At 44.6% G+C, this 22,923-nt stretch overlaps 1 protein-coding gene across 1 annotated transcript in view; it reads left to right on the top strand.

Annotated features, from left to right (window-relative positions):
• LCP1 (lymphocyte cytosolic protein 1) overlaps nt 1-5,576 on the top strand; it is a 37,575-nt gene extending 31,999 nt beyond the window's left edge. Inside the window, exons 14-16 of the mRNA XM_077811578.1 lie at nt 523-646; nt 2,202-2,326; nt 4,048-5,576. Of these exons, the coding sequence (XP_077667704.1) occupies nt 523-646; nt 2,202-2,326; nt 4,048-4,180 (382 nt within the window). The 3' untranslated portion in view covers nt 4,181-5,576. The remainder of the gene's footprint in view (nt 1-522; nt 647-2,201; nt 2,327-4,047) is intronic.
• The last annotated feature ends 17,347 nt before the right edge of the window (nt 5,577-22,923 follow it).

A 22,923-nucleotide genomic window follows, 5' to 3' on the forward strand; every position in this document is an offset into this window, starting at 1 on the left:
ATTTTCCATCCCTTACAGTTTGTAAGTCAAGACTGGGTGTCTTTCTAAAAGGTAGGCTCTAGCTCAAACTGAAGCATTTGGCTTGATGCAGGAATCTCAGGGTGAGATTCTACGGCCTGTGTTATGTAGCAAGTCAGACTAGATGATCACAATGGTCCTTTCTGGCCTCAAAGTCTACACATCTATTATTATTTTTAGATACTGTGGGCCTGAGTCTCCTTTACGCTACGGTCCCTTTGCACCACTCAAGCCATATAAAAGGGCCTTAATGTGGTAGTGAATGTAATTTGTACCTATTCTGAAGCCCCTTGATGCTGCCGGAGCACTGTTAAGGGGCCTTAGTGTAAATGAGACTCAGCCCTGTAGTTTGTATAAGTTAACATAACATGAGGGAACAGAATCAGTTGTGAGTGAAGACTGCAGCATTTGGCCCTAGTCAGGTTTTACAGGTACACTATGCTACAATGTCAAGCTTTTTATAAAGCATGAAGTAGTAATCAGCATTTTGTCCTCTGTGTTAAGGTACACGCTGAGTATCCTGGAAGATATTGGTGGTGGACAGAAAGTCAATGACGACATCATTGTCAACTGGGTAAACGAAACACTGACTGAAGCTGGAAAAAGTTCCGTCATCAGTAGTTTCAAGGTACAGTTTTTCATGATAAGTCTCTGTTTTGGGACCCCGGCTGGTTACATGTGTGTACTGTTGTTTATTTTTCACTGCATTTTCAAGGGATGTTCAGATCTGGGGGTTCGGTTCAGGCTCATCTCTAGTTCAAGTAGAAAAAGACTTTTTTTAAAATTACTGTGTTTATGACATTCAAAAGCTGAAGCCTTATAACCTGCTTGGATCCATCCTGAAGGGACCTTTATGCCAAGTGAGGTGACAATGAGAGTTTTAATCTCTGACCGTTATTGTCAGCCTCGCACAGCTGAAAAGTCACTTCATCAGTGAATGGGGTGGTAGTGAGCCAGTGAATGGCACAGTAATGTCTTATATAGCGCAGTTGTAGCCATGTTAGTGCCAGGATATTACAGAGACAAGGTGGGTGAGGAAATATCTTTTATTGGGCCAACTTCTGTTGGTGAGAGAGAAGAGCTTTTGAGCCACACAGAGCTCTTCTTCAGGTCTGGGAGAGCAGCCTGGTGAAGCTGGGAGTTCCTTTCCCAGACCTAAAGAAGAGCTCTGTGTGGCTCAAAAGCTTGTCTCTCTCACCAACAGAAGTTGGTCCAATAAAAGATGATACCTCACACAATGTCCTGGTATTCTGTGGTCATCATAGTTGTTCACGGCATTCAATTTTTGTGACACAAAATCATTGCCTGTAGATCAGGGGTGATGGATTCTTCCTAAAAGTGTGTGTGTGTGGCGGGGGGACAAATCCCCGCACCCTCCATGGCCCCACCCCTCCTTTTCCCTCTGAGCCCGCGCGCCCCCCCACAGCCAAGCCAAAAGCTGTAGCTGAGTCAGAAAGCCCGGGCCCCTCCACCTGCCCAAGGTGGGGGGGCCCAAGAGCAACCCCCAATCCATGTCCCTTCCCCCTGGGCCCTCTGTCCAGGACTGGTGGAGGTTCTGCGGCTTCCCACAGCTGCCTGTGTGGCTCTTATCCCGACTCAGCTCCCGCTTATGGGCTGGCCTGGGGGTGGGGCCTTGGGGGCTGAAGAGCTGCAGCCAGGCCATAGTAAGAGCCACCGGGGCAGCTGCAGGGAGCTGCGGACCTTCCATCTGCCCTGGGCGGACACGGGTCAGGGGCTGCTCTCGGGCCCCTCCACCCAAGGCAGGTGGAGGGTCCATGGCTCCCCCCACAGCTGCCTGGGCTCCCCAGGAAGCTCTTATCCAGGCCAGGCTCCAGCTTCTGGCCAGCTGGGGGCGGGGCCTCAGGGGGAAGATGAAGGGCAGAGGGCTTACCCCCCATTCTGGCGCCCCTGCTATAGATACAATAACATTGTGACACGTATATTGAAATGCCAAGATAACCATGCCGGGGTTATTGTGTGGCCATTGCAGCTACTTTTGACTCCATCTCACCTTTCTCTTCTTCTGCCCAACTCCTGCTGGACAGAATTCCTGCTGCTTGTTGCAAAGTTCTAAACAGTATGTCGTTTGAATGACCCATCCACTGTCCTTGAGCCATGATTATGGCTTTGTAGGACATCTGTCAATCTGTGTTTGTGTCTAACTGTATTTTCCCTCTGTGCAGGACAGCAAAATCAGCACAAGCATGCCAGTCCTGGATCTCATTGATGCCATTCAGCCAGGTTCCATCAAATATGACCTTCTGAAAACAGAGGACTTGAATGAGGAAGAGAAACTTAATAATGCTAAGTATGTGCATGCCATGGGACACTAGGGGTTGCATTACACTATGTTTGTTCTTTTTGAAAAAAAGATACTCACACTGTCTGTTTTTAATCTGTATTTCATCTCCCCCTCCCAGCTGTTCTGTTCCTTTCACTGCGTCCTACACTTGTGTCTCTTCACATGGCCCCTTTTCTCCCCCTCTCCTCATGTTCATGTTTCCCTGTTACCTACTTCTCTTCTCCTTTACATGCGTCCTTGCTGTTTAGTTCTGTTCTCCTCTGCTTCCTTCAGCATATTGCCCCAGCCCTTTCTCACTCTGATGGATGGCAGCTTCAGTCCCACTGGTGAATCCAGGCCTGAGGGCCACTCCTGTTGGCTATCCCCCTCCTCTGTAGCAGCACCTGCTGTAAAGGTAGCCAGGCTGGCTCTTCCTTCTTGCTTCCAGCTGAGTTACAGGTTTATGTTCTTTGTGGTGAAGTGCCTAGACACCAGTAGAAGTGACTGGAAAGACAGTGGAGAGCCACCACCATCTGACCAGCCTGTTCTCTGCAGGTCACCAGTGCTCCCATGGGCCTCAGGATGGGAACTGCTATACTACAGGAGTGGACTTAATCACAGATATATTTCCATTTTAAAACAAAATACTTGAAATTCAGCACTTCCTTCCCCTATCTGTCAAGTCTCTTCACCAAAGGAAAACTCCAGCTGGCAATAAAGGACCAAATTCTGCCTATGCAGCCTCACTGAAGTCAAAGTGATTGCAGCCGACATAAATCGGGGAAGAGATTGGCTGACAGTTTTTCTCTTTATGTAGCATTAATAAACTGTACTTATTTAAAACAGGAACCAAAAAGTATTCTAGGAATATCACCCTCACCTCTGACTCCTTCATCTCACAATAGATGTATGCTCTGCTGTCTCCTGTCCTTTAACCCCACCTATAACTACTGCCTAATGGATTCACTTCTTCTCTAGTGTTTGGAGGCACTCAGATATGATAGTGATGGGGGGCCATAAAAGTCCGTAGATAGAGAGAAGCTTATTGAATACTCTGCAGTTGTTGCCTCACGTACCTCTAACTCCATCTTCAGTCCCTTCTGGTTTGGCTTCCAACCTCTCTGCTCCACTGAAACTGCTCACACCAAGGTCTCTAACCTGATCCTGGCCAGATCTCAGGGTCCCTAAGCTATTCTCATCTTCTTTGACCTTTCCTTCTGCTTTTGACACTGCAGATCACTCCCTCCTGCTTCCCAGATTATCCTCCCTAGACTTTTCCCAACACTCGTTCTCCCTGGCCATTCTTTTTGCATGTCTTCTGATGTATCATCCTCCTCCCTTCTGCTATGTCCCATGTGAGTCCTACAGGTCTCTGTTCCCTGCTCTTCTCACTCTACTCCTATATCTGGGTGAACTCATCAACTCACAAAACTTTAACTACTACTATCCATATGCCAACTACTCACAAATCTACCTTTCTACTTCTGGTCTGTCTCCCTCCGTCTAATCTTGAATCTTGGCTTCACTCTCCAACATCTGCATCTAGACATCTTGCCACCACCTTAAATTTAATATAGTTCAAACCAAACTCATGATCTTTCATCTGAAACCTTGTGCACTCTCCTGTTCTCTGTCACTGTTGAACTCGCCTCCATTCTACTGTTTATATGTATGAAGCACAAGAAGTTGTTAAACAAATTGATTACTAAGGTTGCTTCTTACATTTCTTTTAATTTTTTCCACTGTAGATATGCCATCTCCATGGCAAGAAAAATTGGAGCAAGAGTCTATGCCCTTCCAGAAGACCTGGTTGAAGTAAAACCCAAAATGGTCATGACTGTGTTTGCTTGCCTTATGGGAAAAGGAATGAAGAAAGTTTAAGCCATAAAAGACTGATACTCATGACTGGTATATGCCCCCTGACTCCCTCAGACTGAATGTTCCTCATAGACTCAGATATCAAGGAAATATGCAGACTCGGTGCTTTCCAAAGCATGAATGCTAGACAAGGTTCCAAATCATATAAAAGGTGACATGCATATTCAGCAAAGCAATCTACGATGTTCTGTATGGAACAGCAATTTGCTTGATTTCTTTGCCACATTATCCCCTTTGCTAGATGTAGCCTTTTCTGCTTCCTGAATATGTTTCCAAACAACACAAGCTTTACATATGCTGATATTAATGGCTGTCAAGGTCATTGTCTGGAGGTCACCTGGCATTTTTGTTTTGGGAGCAGGATCAGGTTTACAGCTTTTTCAGGATTGTGAAATATTACATTAACTCTGTTATGGGTGTTCATGCTTGTGGCAAATACTCTATGCTTTCCTTCAGCTTGTACCTGGAACTACAAAAGAGATTTCCTTAAGCCAATGCAGGTACTGCATAGTGTCCTTATCAGTGTTTATTTTTCTGCGATAGTAAAATCCACTTAGTTGGGAAACTCTTCTGGCAACACAAGTGCTAATTAAGGGCCCTATTGTGGTGCACTTATCCAGACTAAGTAGTACTTTACACAGTGAGTAGTCCCAGTGATATCAGCGGCATTACTTGCAGAATATAACATTAATCATTGAATAAAAGTCTGGCCCTCAGAGCATCCTAATTCTGTGAGACCTTCACAGCCCATGTTGTGCAAGATGATCATTCATTTTTATTTCATGACATGCTTTAAAAATAAGCACGTTACGAAGCAAGAACATCCTTAAAAATGAATTCTGTGCTAAAGAACTTAAGGAGAGGTCTACTCAAGTAGCAGCTGGGACCAGAGTGAAGTGAACATAAGGCCACATAGTGACAGATTTATTTATCAAACAATAATTCAGCCCTGCTAACAACTTCGAACAGGCTTGCAGACAATAAAAGGTATGCTACTGAACACACAAGGGGCCAGGGTCCTGATTAAGCAAGGCAGTTCAGCATGTACATATCTTAATTAGGCACATGTTTAAGTGCTTTACTGAATTGGGGCCCATTTCCTCAACTGGGGTAAAAAAGCATAGCTCCCATTGACTTCAACAAAGCTCTGTCAGTTTATTCTAGCTGGGGATCTAGCCCTATCTGTTTAGAATAAATGAAATACATTGCACTGAATCTATTCTTTGGCATGTGGTATTCATGGTTATGCTCATTAAGTGCATTCTACTGTAGTTCAAATGCAAAAGAAGAGAGTTTTGCCTTAATGCACATTCTTTCCCCCTGCGAAATTGCCTTAATGAAGAATAAATATACAGTGATGTGAAAAGCCTCTCTAAATAAAACATTCTACAAGTCAAAATGTAAGGCTTTTCCTTTCAGTGATGTATGTGCTAATGGTGTGATAAGTACTGTATGCTTGTGCAACTGAAACATACAGATTTTAAAACAAACTCTTGGAACTCAATATATGTAGACTTGTACCCTGGACTTGTACAACATTATATAATTCACCACTCAGTACCTTCCCACCTTATGGACACTAGCCATCAACATTAACTTTACTTCTTTGTTTGTTTTGTAATGGAAATATGCTGTTGGCTGTACAATATTGATTAGAAAGGTTAGTTTCTGCCACCGGTATTCATCTGGAGTAGTAACTTGCTCCTGACCAGATTCTGCTCCCTTGCTCATATTGAGTACTACCTTACTCTCTGAGTGGGCCTAGTGACTTAAGTGAGATGGTTTGCCTGGTAAGGCATGGCGAAAGGATAGCAGAATCTGGTTCTTTGTGTTTAGTTCTTTTGATTGAAAAGGGAATGCTGATGGAATCAAGTGCAACTCAGTGTGGGTAAGGGTTGCAGAATATGGCCCTAACTGTATAGTAAAGATTTTGAAAGGTACATTTCATTACGTCATTATATATCCCATCATGTGATGTGTTGGTAGAGCAGAAGAACATTTTTTAATGAAGCGTTTAGGTATGATTGACATTATGAAAAACAGACATCATCCCAGCCACTTCTGAGCAGGGAGGACAGTATTGGTCCACAGCCCCGCCTCAGGCCCCTAGTTCCCATGCAGGGAGTCAACAGAGGGTCTTATCCCACCCCCTTATTCCTCTGCACAGAAGCATAATTTGGGGAATCACCGGTTCTCAAACCCAGGTCCACAGGCAACCCTGGTAGCCCAGCTGTCATCCAGCAGCATGCTAGTAGCAGCTAGTCTGAGTGATTAATGGAACCTAGACCCACCAGAGGCACCACCCATAGGAGTCCTGACTGGAGGAGTGCGCACTCCCACTGATGGGTCTGGCTGTGCTAATTAAGCCAGAAAGAGGCACAGAAAATTGTCTGTGCAACTGGGTGAGTTCCTGGCTGGCTGCTACACTGGACCCTGCCTTCTCACCTGACTCCCAAGCCCTGATTCCCTGCCTGGTGCCTGCTTTCTTGCTGTGTTCTTGATCCCTCCCTCTGTTCTTACACTCCAGCTCTGAACCTTGGCCCTGGTATTCAGCCTCTGACTCCAATTCTGACCTTTGGCTCTGATTCCTGGTTCTGATTCCAGCTTGATCCTTGACTCTGGCATCTGGTGTCTGCCTCTGGTTCTGACCCTAGGCTCTGTTTTCCAGCTCCTGACTCCTGCTCTGACCACTAGGTCAGACTGTCTACCTCCCGATCCCTAACAGTTTGCATGGACCTCTAGCCTCCCAGGGTCGACTCTGCTGGGAAAGATGCAAGCAGAAGAGCTCCCCCACTACATGGGTGCCAGAATCACCAAAGCAGGTAGCCTGCCATTAGGCAGACAACCAAGTGATGCAGGCCCAAATTACACAGCTGACAACCGAGAACCAGATGTTACAGGAACAAGTACTTCAGCTTTGCACTGAGAAGTCTGCACTTTGGACCTGGCCTGCAGCATTGCTCTTTGATCCAGGACCTGTGATTCCCCTGTCAGAACCATCAGAGAGTCCAAGGTTTCATGAACCACTGCTGCTTCTTGTTCCTACTTCACCTGCAAGTTTACTTTTCCAATAGGCCAAGGTAGGGCTGGTAATTAGCCTGTTGACTGGGGAAGCATTGGCCTAGGCCTTCCATTTACGAGAGGAGACAGTCCAGTATTAGCCAATTGGAATGCGTTCCTAGGGTCGAGCCTGACTATCTTTGACAACCCCTATCGTGCTTCCTAGGCCAAGGCTGCCCTATGGAAACTCAAGTGGGGGCAAGGCACAGCTGCCTCTTACATGGTGCATTTCTGTCAACTCCTATCAGACACTGAGTGGAACAAAGTGGCCCAGCTGTAACAAATCCGATGAGGCCTACAGGAGGAGGTTAAGGACAAGCCGGCCCAAGTAGAAACCCAACAGGTGTGGATGCCTTCATTGACCTTGCTATTTAGATAGACAATTGTTTGTGTGAGCGGCAGGAAAAGAGGGTTGTCACAGCCACCTAGCCCATGGCCCCTGCTGTCAAACCCTGCTCAGCACACTGTGCTGATGCCAGTAGACCAGACTTGTTGGTAACTTACCCCTGAGGGAAAGGAACAATGACGACACCTCAACTTTTGCTTCTAGGCCACCCCATCTCAGAGACTCCTAGACTTTTAGGCCAGAAGGGACCATCATGATCATCTAATCTAACGTCCTGCACATTGCAGCCACAGAGCCTCACCCACCCACTCCTGCAATAGGCCTATAATCTCTGGCTGAGTTACCTGAAGTCTTCAAAACTTGATTTAAAGATTTCATGGTACAGAGAATACACCATTTACTCTAGTTCAAAGCATGGCCCATGCAGCAGAGGACAGTGGCCCCCTCCCTCCCTTCCTTCCCAGGTCTCTCCATCTGCCTTATGCAGAACCCAGCCTAAAAGGAGACAGGAAATGAGCCGGCCCAGGCTTGGTAAGTGAGGGCTGGCTTGGGCATCACAACACACCACCAAATCTCCAGCCGCAGTCTTGATCAGAACACACCCTGGGTCCCACCAGCTGACTCTATGCCTTCAAGTACTGACCTGATTACATATTCCTGGATAGTCCAGATGACTTCCTGTGCAGTGGGCCCTCACTGACACAGGTGCAGCTGATAACTGTATGGATATGGTGATAACCTGCAACCTGCGAATCCCCCTATAGACCCAGTCTGCCCTGGACCTGGGAGACATAACTGATGGGTGCCACATATCCTCAGGGCTGGTGACCATAGAAACTGTATCTTTGGAGGTTCAGCACCGGGAAATGCTGCAATTTCATGTGATCCACTCCTGAGCCTAGGCATCTCCTGGCCGACCCTCCACAACCCTCTTGTCCATTGGCAGGAACAAAGGGTCAGTTTTCCCGAGGAACTTTGCCAACAGCATTGCTTGTTAAAGCCAGTGTGGGGGCATGCACCTGTCCTTGGTGGGACTCCAGTGGAGGTGACTGGCCTGCCAGGGCTGTCGCTGATTCTGCACCCTAACTCCCTTTTAAATATCGTGACTTTGCTGATGTATTCAAAAAGAAAAATGCTGATTCCCTGTCTCCACAAGTGCCTTTGTGACTTGCAACCAGGGGTGATGATTCCATGTCAGAGCCTGAGTTTATGTTTATGCCATGTCAGAGCCTGAGTTGGTCATTCTATGCAGGTATCTCCAGGAGAACTTGGCTAAAGGATTTGTTTGTCAATCCACCTTGCTCACCAGGCATCTGTTCTCTTTTTAAAAAAAACAAAAGCAAACATAAAGATGGTTGTTTCTGCCTCTGTTTTGATAACCAAGCCCTGAACCAGATAACTATAAGGAATAGATTCCCCTCTAGCCCTGCACCCCAAACTGTTGGATCATCTGGGGGCTCCTTGAATATTCATGAAACTGGACCTCCAGAGAGCGTATAACCTCATATGCATCAGAGTGGGAGGGGGTGGAAGACCTCCTTTTGGAACTGCTACAGCCATTTCAAGTATCTCATAATGCCATTCAGTCTAAAGAACTCCCCTGCCACATTCCAAAATCTCATCATGTATTTCGGGACATCCTGGACCAGTATGTGGTAGTGTGTCATGATGATATACTTGTTTTCTTGGACTGTCCTGAGCAATATACCATACATGTCTGAACTCTTCTGGAGAGACTTTGCCAACGTGCCCTATATGCCTCTTTGGAGAAGTGTGCTTTTGACCACGCCTCTATAGAATTTCTGGGGATTAGTCTGTCTCCAGAGAGTTTCAAAATGGACCTATAAAAAGGAAGAAGTGGTTCGCAATTGTGCAACACCAACGGTTCTTGGTCTTTGTGAACTTTTACCATAGTTTATTCCAAGGTTCACTGTGCAAATCTCACCCCTTCTCAATCTGTTCCATAAGAACACCAAGTTCCTTTGGTCTCTGGAGGCCCGCTCCTGTATTGGTCCACCCTGATACCACATAAGCTTATGCCTCTAATGTGACCATCAGAGCGGTGCTTTCCCACTGGCACAGTCCCCAGAAGGTGCTACATCTATGCACCTTCTATTCTAGGAAGCTTACTCCTGGGGAGAAAAATTCTGGCAATTAAAATAAACTTTGAGGAGTGGTATCACTACCTTGAAGGAGTTTGGTATCTAGTTCAGGTTTATGCCAATGATAACAACTTGGAGTACTTACACACTGCCAAAACCTTCAACCAGTGACAGCTTCAGTGGATTCTATACTTTTCCATTTTGACTTTATCTCCTTCTGCCTGGGATCGTGGAATAGCAAGGCTGACACGCTGTCCTATAAAGGGGAGTACTGTGTTGATCCAAAGAGGCCTAATCAGGAAAACTCCTGCATCCTTAAGCCCCATAACTTTCTTGGCGCAATAGTCAGCCACGATTTGCTCGTCTTAATCCAGGTTGCTGCTATCACAGGGACTCCCACTGACAAACATGAAGCTATAAACTAGGAATCACACGACACCTGGAATGGACTAACTTTCACAAAGGAATACATATACCTTTCCGCTGGACTTCCACAAGTTGCAACTGTGCCACAATTCCCCCTGGGTGGGGCATTTCACTCGCTCTAAGACCCAGTATTTAGCATCTTGTTCCTTTTGGTGCCCTGAATGAGAGCAGTGACAAGGGAATGTGTTGCCTCCTGCAATGTATGCACCCACACCAAGATGCTGTGCAGTAAACCCCTCGGATTCTTTCAACCCTCTAGAAACTCCCCCTGGATTCTGTAGGGCATTTTCTCTATACTTCATCATGGAGCTACTTGAGTCCAAGGGGTATATGACAATTTTGACAGCTGCAGATCATTTCACAAAGATGGCTCACTTTATTCCCTGCACCCACCTGCCCTCTCTTCCAAGGAAGCCCCCAGCTATGGGTTAACCAGGTTGTCCACTTTCATGGGCTCCTGGATCACATCCCTTCCAATCACAATCCACTGTTTCTGGCCTCAAGCCCTCCAAATATTAGGGCCTCACTCTTGCTACTCTTTTGCCTACTACCCTCAAGTGAACGGACCGCTGGAGAGAGTAAATCAAATACTAGAGTAGTCCCTATGGTGTTACATAAATCATCAACAGAATGACTGGTCCTCACAGTTACCCTAATGTGGAGTTCACACATAACAATGCAGAACATGCCTCTACTGGGAAAAGCCCTTTCTGTAAGGGTCCAGGGTGTAGGTGGTCTGGCCTCGCAGTCACAGCTGAGCTGGGGACCACACATCAGGGATGGTAGTCAGTGAGCAGGAGTCAAAGGAATTGCTAGAGCCAAGTTTAGTAAGCAAGAGTCAGGGATCAGAGTCAGGCCAGAGCTGGAGACCAGAGATCAGAGTAGTAGCAGGCCAGAGTCTCGAGGCAAGAGTCAGGATCAGAGTCAGGCTGGGATCAGAGACCAGAAGATGAGGTTAAGCCTGACATCACAGCAGGCCAAAGTCTGTGCAGTTGCCCAGACAACTTCCTGGGGCACCCTCCAGAGTTAAATAGGGTGCTCAGCCAATCAGAGAAATGAAAGGTACTGTCACTCTGGGTCCCTTGGGTGGTACTTCCTGTGGCGTCTGCTCTCCAAAGTGCTCCCTGGCTGCAGCTCTGCAAGGCTTCTTCGTGGCACTGTGGGAATGTCAATTGGCCCAGGCTCTGTAGAGTTGGATTCTAATCCATGGATCTTTACACTTCCTTTGCAAATTATGGGGTCCATCCCCTATTCCACCCAGAGTTCCCCATGACCTCCTCCATCCCAGCCGTCTCAGATTGGATATAATAGATCCATTAGACCTAAGAAATGTTAAAGAACTACCTTGAAGAAGCAAAAAAGTGTTACAGGCAATATGTGAATCCATAAGGGCAGAAGATATGTCTCTCAGCTAAACATTGCACATGGACAGACCCACAAACTGCACCATCTGTTCATCAGCCCCTGTTGGATCCATAGACAAATCAACCCTGTCAGTTTTGAGCTCCACCTGCCTTGATCCCTCAGAATAGACACTTTTTCATCCGTTGCTCCTAAAGCTGTGTATAAAAGACTCATTTTCCCATAAAACCCAACCTCCTCCCCATTGCTACACATCCAGGATCATGACAAGTATATTGTGTATGATGTCCTCAACTGTAAGTCAAGAGGGGCAGGTGTTGGTACTTGATCTATTGGAAAGGCTACGGGCTTGAACAATGCTCCTAGGAGCCTGCAGAGAATGTCCCTGCCCAAGAACTCGTGAAAACCTTCCATGAAAGCCACCCTGAGAAGCCTGGTCCAGTGGCACCTCGAAGGTGTCCTAGGGCAAGGGTGATGTGAGGATACATGGGTCTTGAACCTGGGGCTCCAGGCAGCCCTTGTATCCTAGCCACCCTCTGGCAGCTTGCTAGTAACTGCTGAGCTGAGTGATTATTGGAACCCTAGCCCCACCAGAGGCACCGCTCACAGGAGGAGTGCCCAACCCCACCGAATGGTCTGGCTGTGCTATGTAAGCCAGAAAGAGGCACAGGAAGTTGTTGGTGCAACTGGGTGAATTTCTGGCTGGCTGCTACATCAGACCCTGCCTTCTCACCCTGAGTCCTAGTTTCTGTCTTCCTGGCCTGATGCTGATCCATGCCTCTGTTCTCTGACTTTTATTCTGGCTCTGACCGTTGTCTTAACTCTCTGACTCTGATTCTGACCCTGGCATTTGGCCTTTGGCTCTGATTCCTGGCTCTGACTCTGGCTCGACCCTTGGCTCCGGTATCCAGCTTCTGACTCTGGTTCTGACCATCAGCTCCACTTCCCGGCTCCTGACTCCTCCTCCAACCACTAGATCAGCCCATCCGTGTCTGAGACCTTAACATGTAGATCTGACTCACAGTCCAGCCCATAATGAACAGGAAATGGATCCATTGTTGGGAAATGTGATTTTAGCATCTCCTAGTTATTTATTTTGACCTTTGCATATATTTTGCACATTCAAGGGGACATTTAGGCTGAGTGGTTAATGGAAGTCAGAGAGTGGCGTGAGGCAATAGTGAGTGACTAAGGATAATGTGGCAGGGGGGAACTGGGTGTTCTTTTGCATACTTTCTACTATTTGTTGTTTTTTAAAGGGTAGAATCATAGGACTGGAAGGGACCTTGAGAGGTCATCTAGTTCAGTCCCCTGCACTCTTGGCAGCCCTAAGTATTATCTAGACCAGCGTTTCCCAAACTGTGTTCTATGGAACACTGGTGTTCCACACGATGTGAATAGGTGTTCAGTGAAAGAATCCAGAATTTAATTTTGACTCTTGCACTTGATTTTTGTACTACTTTATACGCGCTTTCCAGTTAGAAATGGTTAGTTCAGGTTATTTTAAATTTGTATTTTTGCTTTGTTTTATAAAATAAAATATATTTGAACATAAATAACGCAATTGTTTATTTGAAAACCAAACGACTACAAAATAATATTATAAGTGTTCCATAATAGGCTAAAAAGTGTTCCGTGGCCAAAAAAGTTTGGGAAATGCTGATCTAGACCATCCCTGACAGGTGTTTGTCTAACCTGCTCTTAAAAACTTCCAATGATGGAGATTCCACAACCTCCCTGGGCAATTTATTCCAGTGCTTAACCACTCTGACAGGAAATTTTTCCTAATGTCCCACCTAAACCACCCTTTCTGCAATTTAAGCCCATTGCTTCTTGTCCTATTCTCAGAGGTTAAGAAGAACAATTTTTCTCCCTCTTCTTTGTAACAACCTTTTATGTACTGGAAAACTGTTATGTCCCCTCTCAGTCTTCTCTTCTCCAGACTAATCAAACTCCATTTTTTCAATCTTCCCTCATAGGTCATGTTTTCTAGACCTTTAATCGTTTTTGTTGCTCTTCTCTGGACTTTCTCTCATTCGTCCACATCCTTCCTGAAATGTGGTGCCCTGAACTGGACACAATACTCCAGCTGAGGCGTAATTACTGTGGAGTAGAGTGGAAGAATTACTTTTCGTGTCTTGCTTACAACACTCCTGCTAATACATCCCCGAATGATGTTCATGTGAGTTCTCTGCTTACACAAACCTATTTAAACCGTATTTTACAAACCTAGTAAAAAAACCAGGGCAAGTCCCAAATAAAAGCTTCCTATGAAAAAGAGCTAAGTTTGCAGATGTGTTGCAGCAGGGTCTAGTGAAGAGCCCAGAACATTACTCTCTCGCGCAAACAGCATGCCAAGGCCACTCACGGACTGCACTATGATACCTCAATGCTTTGCTAGCAGCTCTCAATGCTCCCAATACTAACAATGCAGTAGAGCAAACTAACCACCAGATGGCAATACATCTATCTGGAGTTTTAACACAAATATATGTGTATGTAACCTTGCAACTGTGGAACCATCTGCCATGGGGAGCAGTGGAAACCCTTCACTTGGGATATTTAAACCTGGAGATAAAATTAGCACCTATCCATGTGCAATCAGCTACAGTACTACATTGTCAGGGAAATATAGTTAGATGACCCAGCAGATCTTTCATCTCTAACATTTTATAATCTTATGTGAAAAATAAACCTGGAATAGCTACATTATTGTAGAATGATATAAATATTTTCACCTTCACATACAGCAAATGGAACCTCACTAGCTTTTTGCTGATGGACTCAGGTGGTGTTTGAGGTTTGCTTTGATGGACTGGTAAACGTGGCATGGAATGATGCTCTTAGTCATTACAAAAGGTATCATTCCGTGGCATTTTGATCATGGCACAGAAATTCTGAATTCTTCACTGTCTCTTTCTCCCTACTTTTCTATCTCCCCAAAAGGCAGCAGCTGTCTTTTAGTCTTCACTTCCAAAGCAAGCTGACTTTGTAAACTGTTTCATGATTGATTTTCAGTGCACAAGTCATCATAATTTAAAAAGATTCAAAAAGGCTTAGACGTTTATATGAATAAGAATAGAGCATCAGCAGTTGCGCTAGCTAGGATGAAAATTACAAGGGCTCAGTCAGCATGCTTCAGGGCATAATCTGATCACCAGATGGAGTAAGACAGAAATGTTCCCCCATGGTATAGTAGAGATTAATTAGGTGCATTATGAGGATTTTACACCTTGCTTAAATCATGTGGTCCTGGCTTCTTTCAGAAACAGAATACCAAATTGGATGGATGCTTGCTATGTTTTACTATGGAGGTACCAATTTGTATATCTACATTATAATGACATCAAACCAGAACTCTATTTCTGCAACATTTTGTTCCCGCTCTGAAGTTTGGTAAAGTTTGGATCCAGATATTAACTTTACAACTGGCTCATACATATGTCAGGGCCAAATCAGAACATTAGATTCTGGTTTCTAATGTGTCCAGACTTTGGGGTAATTCAGATCTGAATCCAGATCTGAGCTTGGGCCCATCTCTAAGAGATGCTGCAATAGTCAAAATAAAGGTGACTCTATTGCTGACTATGACAATTTGTACAACATGGGCTATATCTTGCTTTCATTCCATGTGTGGAAGCCCGTAACTTTCAAAAATATGTTCAAAAGTCCCAGAATTCTGCATCAGTCGCTTATGTGACTTTGCTAGGTGCACCCAGGGTTGTGAGCTGTCTCGCTACCACCTGCCCTGAGCGTGAGGAAGTCTTGTCTGTGTCTGCTGTGGCTCAGGTCCCTGACTCCAGCAGCCACAGGCAACACAAGCTCTCTCCTCTAGGCCTACACAGGCCCCCACTCTCTCTCTACAGGTTAGCGGTAGGCACACACCAACCACCAAGCCCGCCGAGCATCTCCCTGGAGCGTCTATCCCCTGATCCACTGGACACATGCGGTATTTACAGATTACCTCTTCCAAAGAAGCAGTACACCCCAGTTTACCAGTTCGACCTCAGATCATCGCTCCACTTGACAGATAGCACTTAGATATGTTTTTAGGGAAAACAAGTAAAAGATTATTTAACAAAGTACTGTGTAGAGATTCAAGTGACCAAAGGTAGAAGTATTGGAAACAAATGGCTACGTATAAAATAAAATCATAATTTGCATTCTAGACTTACCTAACTAGATACTTTCATGTCTTATAGAGCAATGCTCAACCAAGGTACTTCCAGCGATTTACAGCCAGGCTTGATATGATCTTCCATTCATGAGACAAGACATACGATAAGTTTGCCTCCTTGGTGAAAGATGCTGGGAGTCTCTTGTGCCTTAGATATAGCAGGACAGTCCTTTATTATTTTTCATAAACAGGACCCCCTCATCCTCCCTTCCTTCCTGCTCCCCTCCGCTGACTGGGTTTTCCTGTGGCTTCCTTTGTTGTCCATTTAGCAATCTTTTGATTAGCATAAGGCTCAGTTTGCAGCTAAACCACACTGTGGACAGTACCTAATGACCAGATAGGGAGATAAGCATCTGCTGCACACGGCCATGCCACCTTCTGGTGACCTGCCTTACCTTAAGAACGTAATTTTCAGTATCAATACACAATTTCTTCAATATTACCTTTACATATATTTCACAATGATTATGATGACCAGCAGGCTACTGGCCCTCGGTAGAGACCTCTCATGCCACCCTTTGGTGAACTAACATGTATATATAGCTGACTCAGGGGATCTCTGTTCACCCCAAATGTCCTCAACCAGTTGGCATCAAGAGGTTCCCTGGGTCACACTAGGATATACAGAAGGCTTGTGTGAGTTTGTTGCAAAAGTGTGAACTTTGTAACTCTGTGATCCTATATGTGAGATGATATTATTATTATTTACTTAGATTGTGGTTGTGACTAAAGTGTGCTGGGCACTTTTCATACATAAGGAAGACAAGGCCATGCCCTGAAGAATGTCCAATCTAAACAAACTTTAAAAAAAAGCGGTGCAGGGAGAAATTTTAAATATTTAAAAACCTTTAAATGTTATCATCCTAGAAGGCAAGACTGTCTTGCTAACATAGATCCACACTTCTGAAAGGGGCCCCAACCTCCCCTCCAAATATGTACCTTCAAGAGATATAAACAGGTGCAGGTGCAGTTGATGGCAGTTACATAGCTAACCATTTGAAAGGTTGATGTGGTCACGTACTTATGCAAATACTCATATTTGCACCTCCAGCATTCATTCGTCCACCTGACTACCGCATATCTATGCAGTGTTGTTGTAGCTGTGTTGACTCCAGAATATTAGAGAGACAAGGTGGGTGAGGTAATAGCTTTTATTGGACCTACTTCTGCTGGTGAAAGAGACAAGCTTTTAAGCTACACAGAGCTCTTCTTCAGGTCTGGGGAAGGTACTAAGAGTGTCACAGCTAAATACAAGATCAGACAGATAGACACTGCATATGTATGGCAGTTCTAATATGCCCATTGCTGTAGCAGCTGGGTATCAGTTACTGGCAGCAGCAGGCACAAAACTGCTGTTGAAAATTGGAGACTGTTTTTAAAAAGTTAGTCCATAATGTATATTTCCTTCTGAGGAACTCTCGAGCCATGTCTCAGCATCAACAATGACCTTACCGCCTTTCTTAGCTAAGTCTCCACTCAAATTACAGCTTTCTAGAAAGAAGAAACACTGAGGTGAATCCTAAGGATTTCGTCAGGAATTGGGGCCTACAGCAGAGCCAGTCTCTGGGCAACCTGACGAGTGCCTGATCGGTTGGAAGGAGACCCAGACCGGCTCTTAAGCCCAGCAGCAGCAGCAGTTCAGTGGCTGCTCAAAGCATTTGCCCACAGTTGTGACTGCCCCTGAGCCTGCTTGTTTCTCATCCTGCATGGACCCAGCCATGCCCCTGCCTTGAGTCACTCCAGGTAACCCAGTTCTGATCCTCATCTCTGATTCCTGATCTCTGACTTTGACTATGGGCTCTGAAACCGGTTCTGATCTGGGTCCTCACTCCTGGCTCTTGACTCCGGCTTTAACCCTTGGCTCTGCCCTCTGACCCTGGCACTGACCTTTGGCTCTGATTCCTAGCTACAGATTCCTGCTCCAACCACTAAGAATGACTATAAAATCATGAGTGGTATAGAGAAAGTAAATAAGGAAGTGTTATTTACTCCTTCTCGTAATACAAGAACAAGGGGCCACCAAATGAAATTAATAGGTAGCAGGTTTAAAACAAACACAAGAAAGTATTTTTTCACACAATGCACTGTCACCCTCTGGAACTCCTTGCCAGAGGGAGTTGCGAAGGCCAATACTATAATGGGGTTTAAAAGGGAGCTAGATAGATTCATGGAAGATAGGTCCACCAATGGCTATTAGCCAGGATGGGCATAAATGGTGTCCCTAGCCTCTGTTTGCCAGAAGCTGGGATTGGGTGACAGGGCATGGATCACTTGATGATAACCTGACTCTTCATTCCCTTTGGGGCACCTGCCATTGGCCACTGTCAGAGGACAGGATACTGGGCTTGATGGACCTTTGGTCTGACCCAGTATGGCCGTTCTTATGTTCTTATGACTGCACAAGTCCCAGTCATGTAACAGATCTTTCCTTTCTTAAAATGATCTTTCCCATTTGTGACTCATTCTATTATTTATGATTATTCTATTTATTTTTTCAACTAAAAAAATACAGAATGTCAAAAATTAAGAAAAAAGCAAGAATTAAGGAAAATATAAAAGTGCATCTACAAGGGCTGTTTCCAAGGACACATTGCTAATGACTGACTACTGCTTTTGGTACTGGGAGCAGACAACCCAATGTAAAAGCTAATTCCTTGTCCAACTGACTTCAGTAAGATCAAGATTTAGCCAGAAGTGGATTACAGAATCATATTGATTCAGACATACTCAAGAGTTTTTTATTTCACTGGTTTGATAGGCTGCAAAATTGTTTCCTCAACAAGATGACAGAAGTTGGTGACATTGCCCATGTATGTAAATGATCACAGTATCCTATGGAGATTAATTGATTCATGAATAAAGATGAAGAGCAGAGGTGTGGAGGGAGAAATCATTTATCAATTATATGCCATGGAAAAACTGAAAGATGGTGTGGCCTTAATGGCTGAATGAATTTTAGAGGGAGACTTTTAAATTGAGTTCTAATTCTGTTCTGCTGCACTCCTAATAAAGAGCTGTTAAACTAATTGCATCCTTGCGTTGTTCATGAACAACAGCATTGTGCTGCCTAGTATGGAGGACAGTGGAGAGCAGAGTTTAATTAGACTTTAGTCATTGTTCTTTCCATCATATAAAATGGAGAGCAGCTAGTTATTTTTTCCCCACTGATAATAATAATAGTAATAATACCCGAGGTGGGAAGGGGGTAAGAATCTGTAAACATTATCTAGGGGAGTTGTTTAGCAATTTAACCTGAATATAAACAACCTGAAGCATAACAACATGGTTTAGTTTGGCCTTTGGGATTTCCTTTAATCAGATGGGTCCACTGCAGGGACTCATCGCTGATCAGCTGAAAGCTAACAGGCTACCACCAGGAAAACAACAATGGAGAGAATATGCTAATACAAAAAAAGAAAAAAAAAAAGAGAAGTATTTGAGAAATATGGCTGCAATAATAAGTGCCCTCCTCCCTTTATGCTTCTTAATGTCTGCTTTTCTAAGAGATTTAGCAGTAGCAACCGACAGGCCAAACTTACATCTTACTCGGCATCCTGAGTTGCTAGCATGGACCACAGCACACACATGGCGTCTGCTGAACTAAGAGGGACTCTGTGCTGGTGCAGGATTCCATGCTTGGGGATGCTGATGCAGAACCAGACCTATAATTTAAAAGTTTACTGTACATTACTGGGCAAGTTCACAATGGAGCCTGCTTTAGAACACTTAGAGTCACAACATCAATGTAGCACACAGGAAAAGAAATGGGGAAGCAAATCTGTGAGCAGGTGAAGAAGTCAGTATGATCAAATGGCCAAGTATGGGATAAGACTTCATTTAAAGTTTCCTTTGAAGTATGGTTATACTCTAAAAAGGGACTTTAAAAATGACATTTTGAGGTTTGTATTTAGTGTCTCTCCAAAATGTTGATATCAGATTTCCTTCATTAATACGTAAAGATGTGAATTTCTTAACATCCTGCCCTACAAATTCTGGGCCAGATTAGCCCTTTTGAAATAAAAACATGAGGAATGGGGAAAGCTACACTAAAAATTACTCCAAGACATAAAGTTGTAAACTGTCCCTTACCATCTCAGGAAATCTATGCATATCTGTTATGTGAGCAACAATCAGTAGGTGTGGTTTTAGTGAGGGTTAATGTTCCACTTAATGGAAAAGCAATGTTAACCCAAGTGCTGCAAAAATGAAGGCTGGTGGGGAATTGTTTGACAAAATGTTTTTTCATCTGAAAATGCCAATTAATCACATCTGAACTTTTTGCGGACAAGGGTTGATTTAGATGAATTTCCCATTTTGAAAAATTTTTGAAATAAATTCTTGAAATAAAAAGTTCTTTTTAGGTTCTAAATTACTTTTCATTTAGAAATGTAAGTTAATTTATAGTAAAATATATTTTAAAAAAGTGAAAATCAAAATTAAATACTTAAATTTACCTAATCAGGATTTTTGGGGGGGGGGGGGGGCGGGGGGATTTTCATTTCACAAAAATTTTCAAGATATCAACTTTTGATCCCAATTTAGGCTGGAGAAAAATTTCAAAATCTCAAAAATTCTCATGGGATGAAAAGACCAATTCCCGGTCAGAACTGGCAAAAATACACATTTTTATTCATGGCTTCTGGAACTCCAGAACACAGCACACGCAATCAGCTCGGGTCTTCAGGGGTGGAGGCAGTTGGCGGTTTCAGCTGAAGCAGGTAGACAGTGTAAGTATGGCAGGTGAGCGGATGGTGGAATGCAGTCCTAAATTACAGGAGAGCTGATAAACCGTAATAATAGAGTTAAGTCAGAGAAATCAATGCTCATCTGAGTATGGTGCCTGGACTCATTCACATCCCTTATACCATATCTGTAGTCTATTATTGCTGCGTTGGTAATTGAGTGTATGGTTCATAGGTTCGTCAATCAAAAAACTTCAGTGACAGAAATAGGTATCATATGAATACTAGAAATCTGATCCAGTCGGAAATGAATCTGTAATAGAGACTGAGTGCAACAGGGTGGCCTTCCCCCTAAGGACTAGAGGCCCGGGGTTTATCCCAGTCCTGGTTACTACATAGGCACACCTAAGCAGGGATCAGCTGATTCCCCTATAAAGAACAGTAGGAAGCTGCAGAGAAGGGGAGGGTGCTCGGGGAGACCAGAGTGGAGTACGGATGCTGCTGGGAATGAGTAGACTCCTGCAGAGAAACTTGAGAGTGAAACTACAGGCAGAAAAGATATGGGAGAGATAAGGGAAACAGATGGGCTTAACTTTATTTGAAACGTTTTAGTTAATTTAATACATCAAAACCCGAGAAGGTCTGTCAATAGACAAAAGGATTTGTGAGTTATTGAAGAAGTGCCTTGAAGAGGAAACTGGCAGGAAGTCTGCTCTAGAACACCATGCCTTCATGCTCAATAGTATCACACATCTAACCGTCACATGACATACATCTCCATGGACGTGTTTCACTATGGGCTAGATTCACCAAGAGGCTTAGATGCCTGACTTCCACTTTAGGTACCTAAATCCCGGGATCAGATGCCACTGGTATTCGTAAAACTCCCACTCAGCTGCCGCCGAATGCTGTAGGTGCCTAAACTCTGCACTTAAGTTTTTGCAGTAAAAGTATCTGAGGTACCTATGGCACCTTAGAGACTAACCAATTTATTTGAGCATGAGCTTTAATCTTCTACACTTTCCACAGGATGCATCCGATGAAGTGAGCTGTAGCTCCCGAAAGCTTATGCTCAAATAAATTGGTTAGTCTCTAAGGTGCCACAAGTCCTCCTTTTCTTTTTGCGAATACAGACTAACACGGCTGTTACTCTGAAACCTGAGGTACCTATGTTTCTGTTTCTGCTTCTGAGCATGCACACACACATACACTGTTCCTCACTCTAGGAGTCCAAATGGCTAAATCCTGAGCAATTCATGAAATGGAAGAAAGTAGGCATTTGTCCACCTAACTCTCCTGCCGGGCCCAATCTAGTAGGTGAGCTCTGAACACAGCTACTGGATCAAACCTCATCAGACAAGCATACAAAAGGGAGGACGAGGAGGAGAAGAAGGACTTTAATTGTAACTTTTAGCTCACTGGTTAGGTACTCATCTGGGATGTGGGAGACCCCTGCTTCAAATCCCTTGTTCACATAATGGGAGAAGGGAGTTAAAATGGGGATCTGCCACCTTTCAGAAATGGGCATTAACTACTGTGTAAACAGGGTATGCATGAGCTCTCCCCTGGCATCTAGTGATGAGCTAGGGGAGAAGACTCCATGTTTGCACAGACTCCTTGTTTGCATAGACACATCCACTTTGCCTAGATGTGCAGCATGATGGGGCTGCTTTGCCCAAATGATCACTTTTGGCTGGTGTTGGATTGCAAGTCACTTTGTTATTGGGTGTAAGGGTAATAAAGGGTTGTTATTCTTGTTGTGTGAATCAAGGGAAGCCGAACTGTGCTTGGCATGCCCTGATTGAGGGGTTCACCCTCAACCAAACTGCACTTTCTCAGCATGGGATAGAGGTGCCAAAGCCCCATAGAGAAGAGAGAGGGTGGGGACAGGAGTTTGTATATGGTGGTGTGGGTGCTGCCTAAGGGTTGTAGGCACCATCTGACTCTCTCTCATTTCACTGTGTAATAACAGAACTGATTAAGACTCAATTGAGAGTCTTTTGTTGCAGATAACTAGAGCTGAAATCACTGATAACCAGGTTTAAACATTATCCCTGCTTTGGGATAGTGTCTTTGTGAAAGAGATTGCCTAGCCTGTACCAGCAGGGAGGCTTCCCTACTAACAACTGCAATCACTGGAAGCTATATTAAGTGGTGGGACCTCAAGATACCCCAGAGGGTGCAGTGGAGTGGGCAGAGGAGCAGTGGGGTGGACTGGAGCAGGTGTCAGAGCAGATGGAGTGGCCAGCAGCAGAATGAGTGGCTGGAGGAGTGAGCAAGATGCATTCCCCCCCTCATACCTCCCAGGGTGGTAGGTGAACTCACGCAAATGCACTTCTAAACTCTGGGTCTTCACTGACCAAGAACAACAACTGTGAGTGGGGTGCGGTGAAGGGAGAAGGGAGGGACACTTTAAAGGAACTTTTGGTTGTCGGACTTACGAACATGAGGCAAAGGACATTGCCCAACATACTCTGTGGTGGGTGTTTTGCTCATGTCTTATACTTACGAATCCTTCTTGCAGCATTTTTCCCAAGTTAATGCTGGGTTGCTTTCCCCTTTTTATTAAAGGTTTCTTTTCCACACACAGA

This window comes from Eretmochelys imbricata, chromosome 1 (genome assembly GCF_965152235.1).
Source record: "Eretmochelys imbricata isolate rEreImb1 chromosome 1, rEreImb1.hap1, whole genome shotgun sequence".
NCBI classification, from domain to species: domain Eukaryota; kingdom Metazoa; phylum Chordata; order Testudines; family Cheloniidae; genus Eretmochelys; species Eretmochelys imbricata.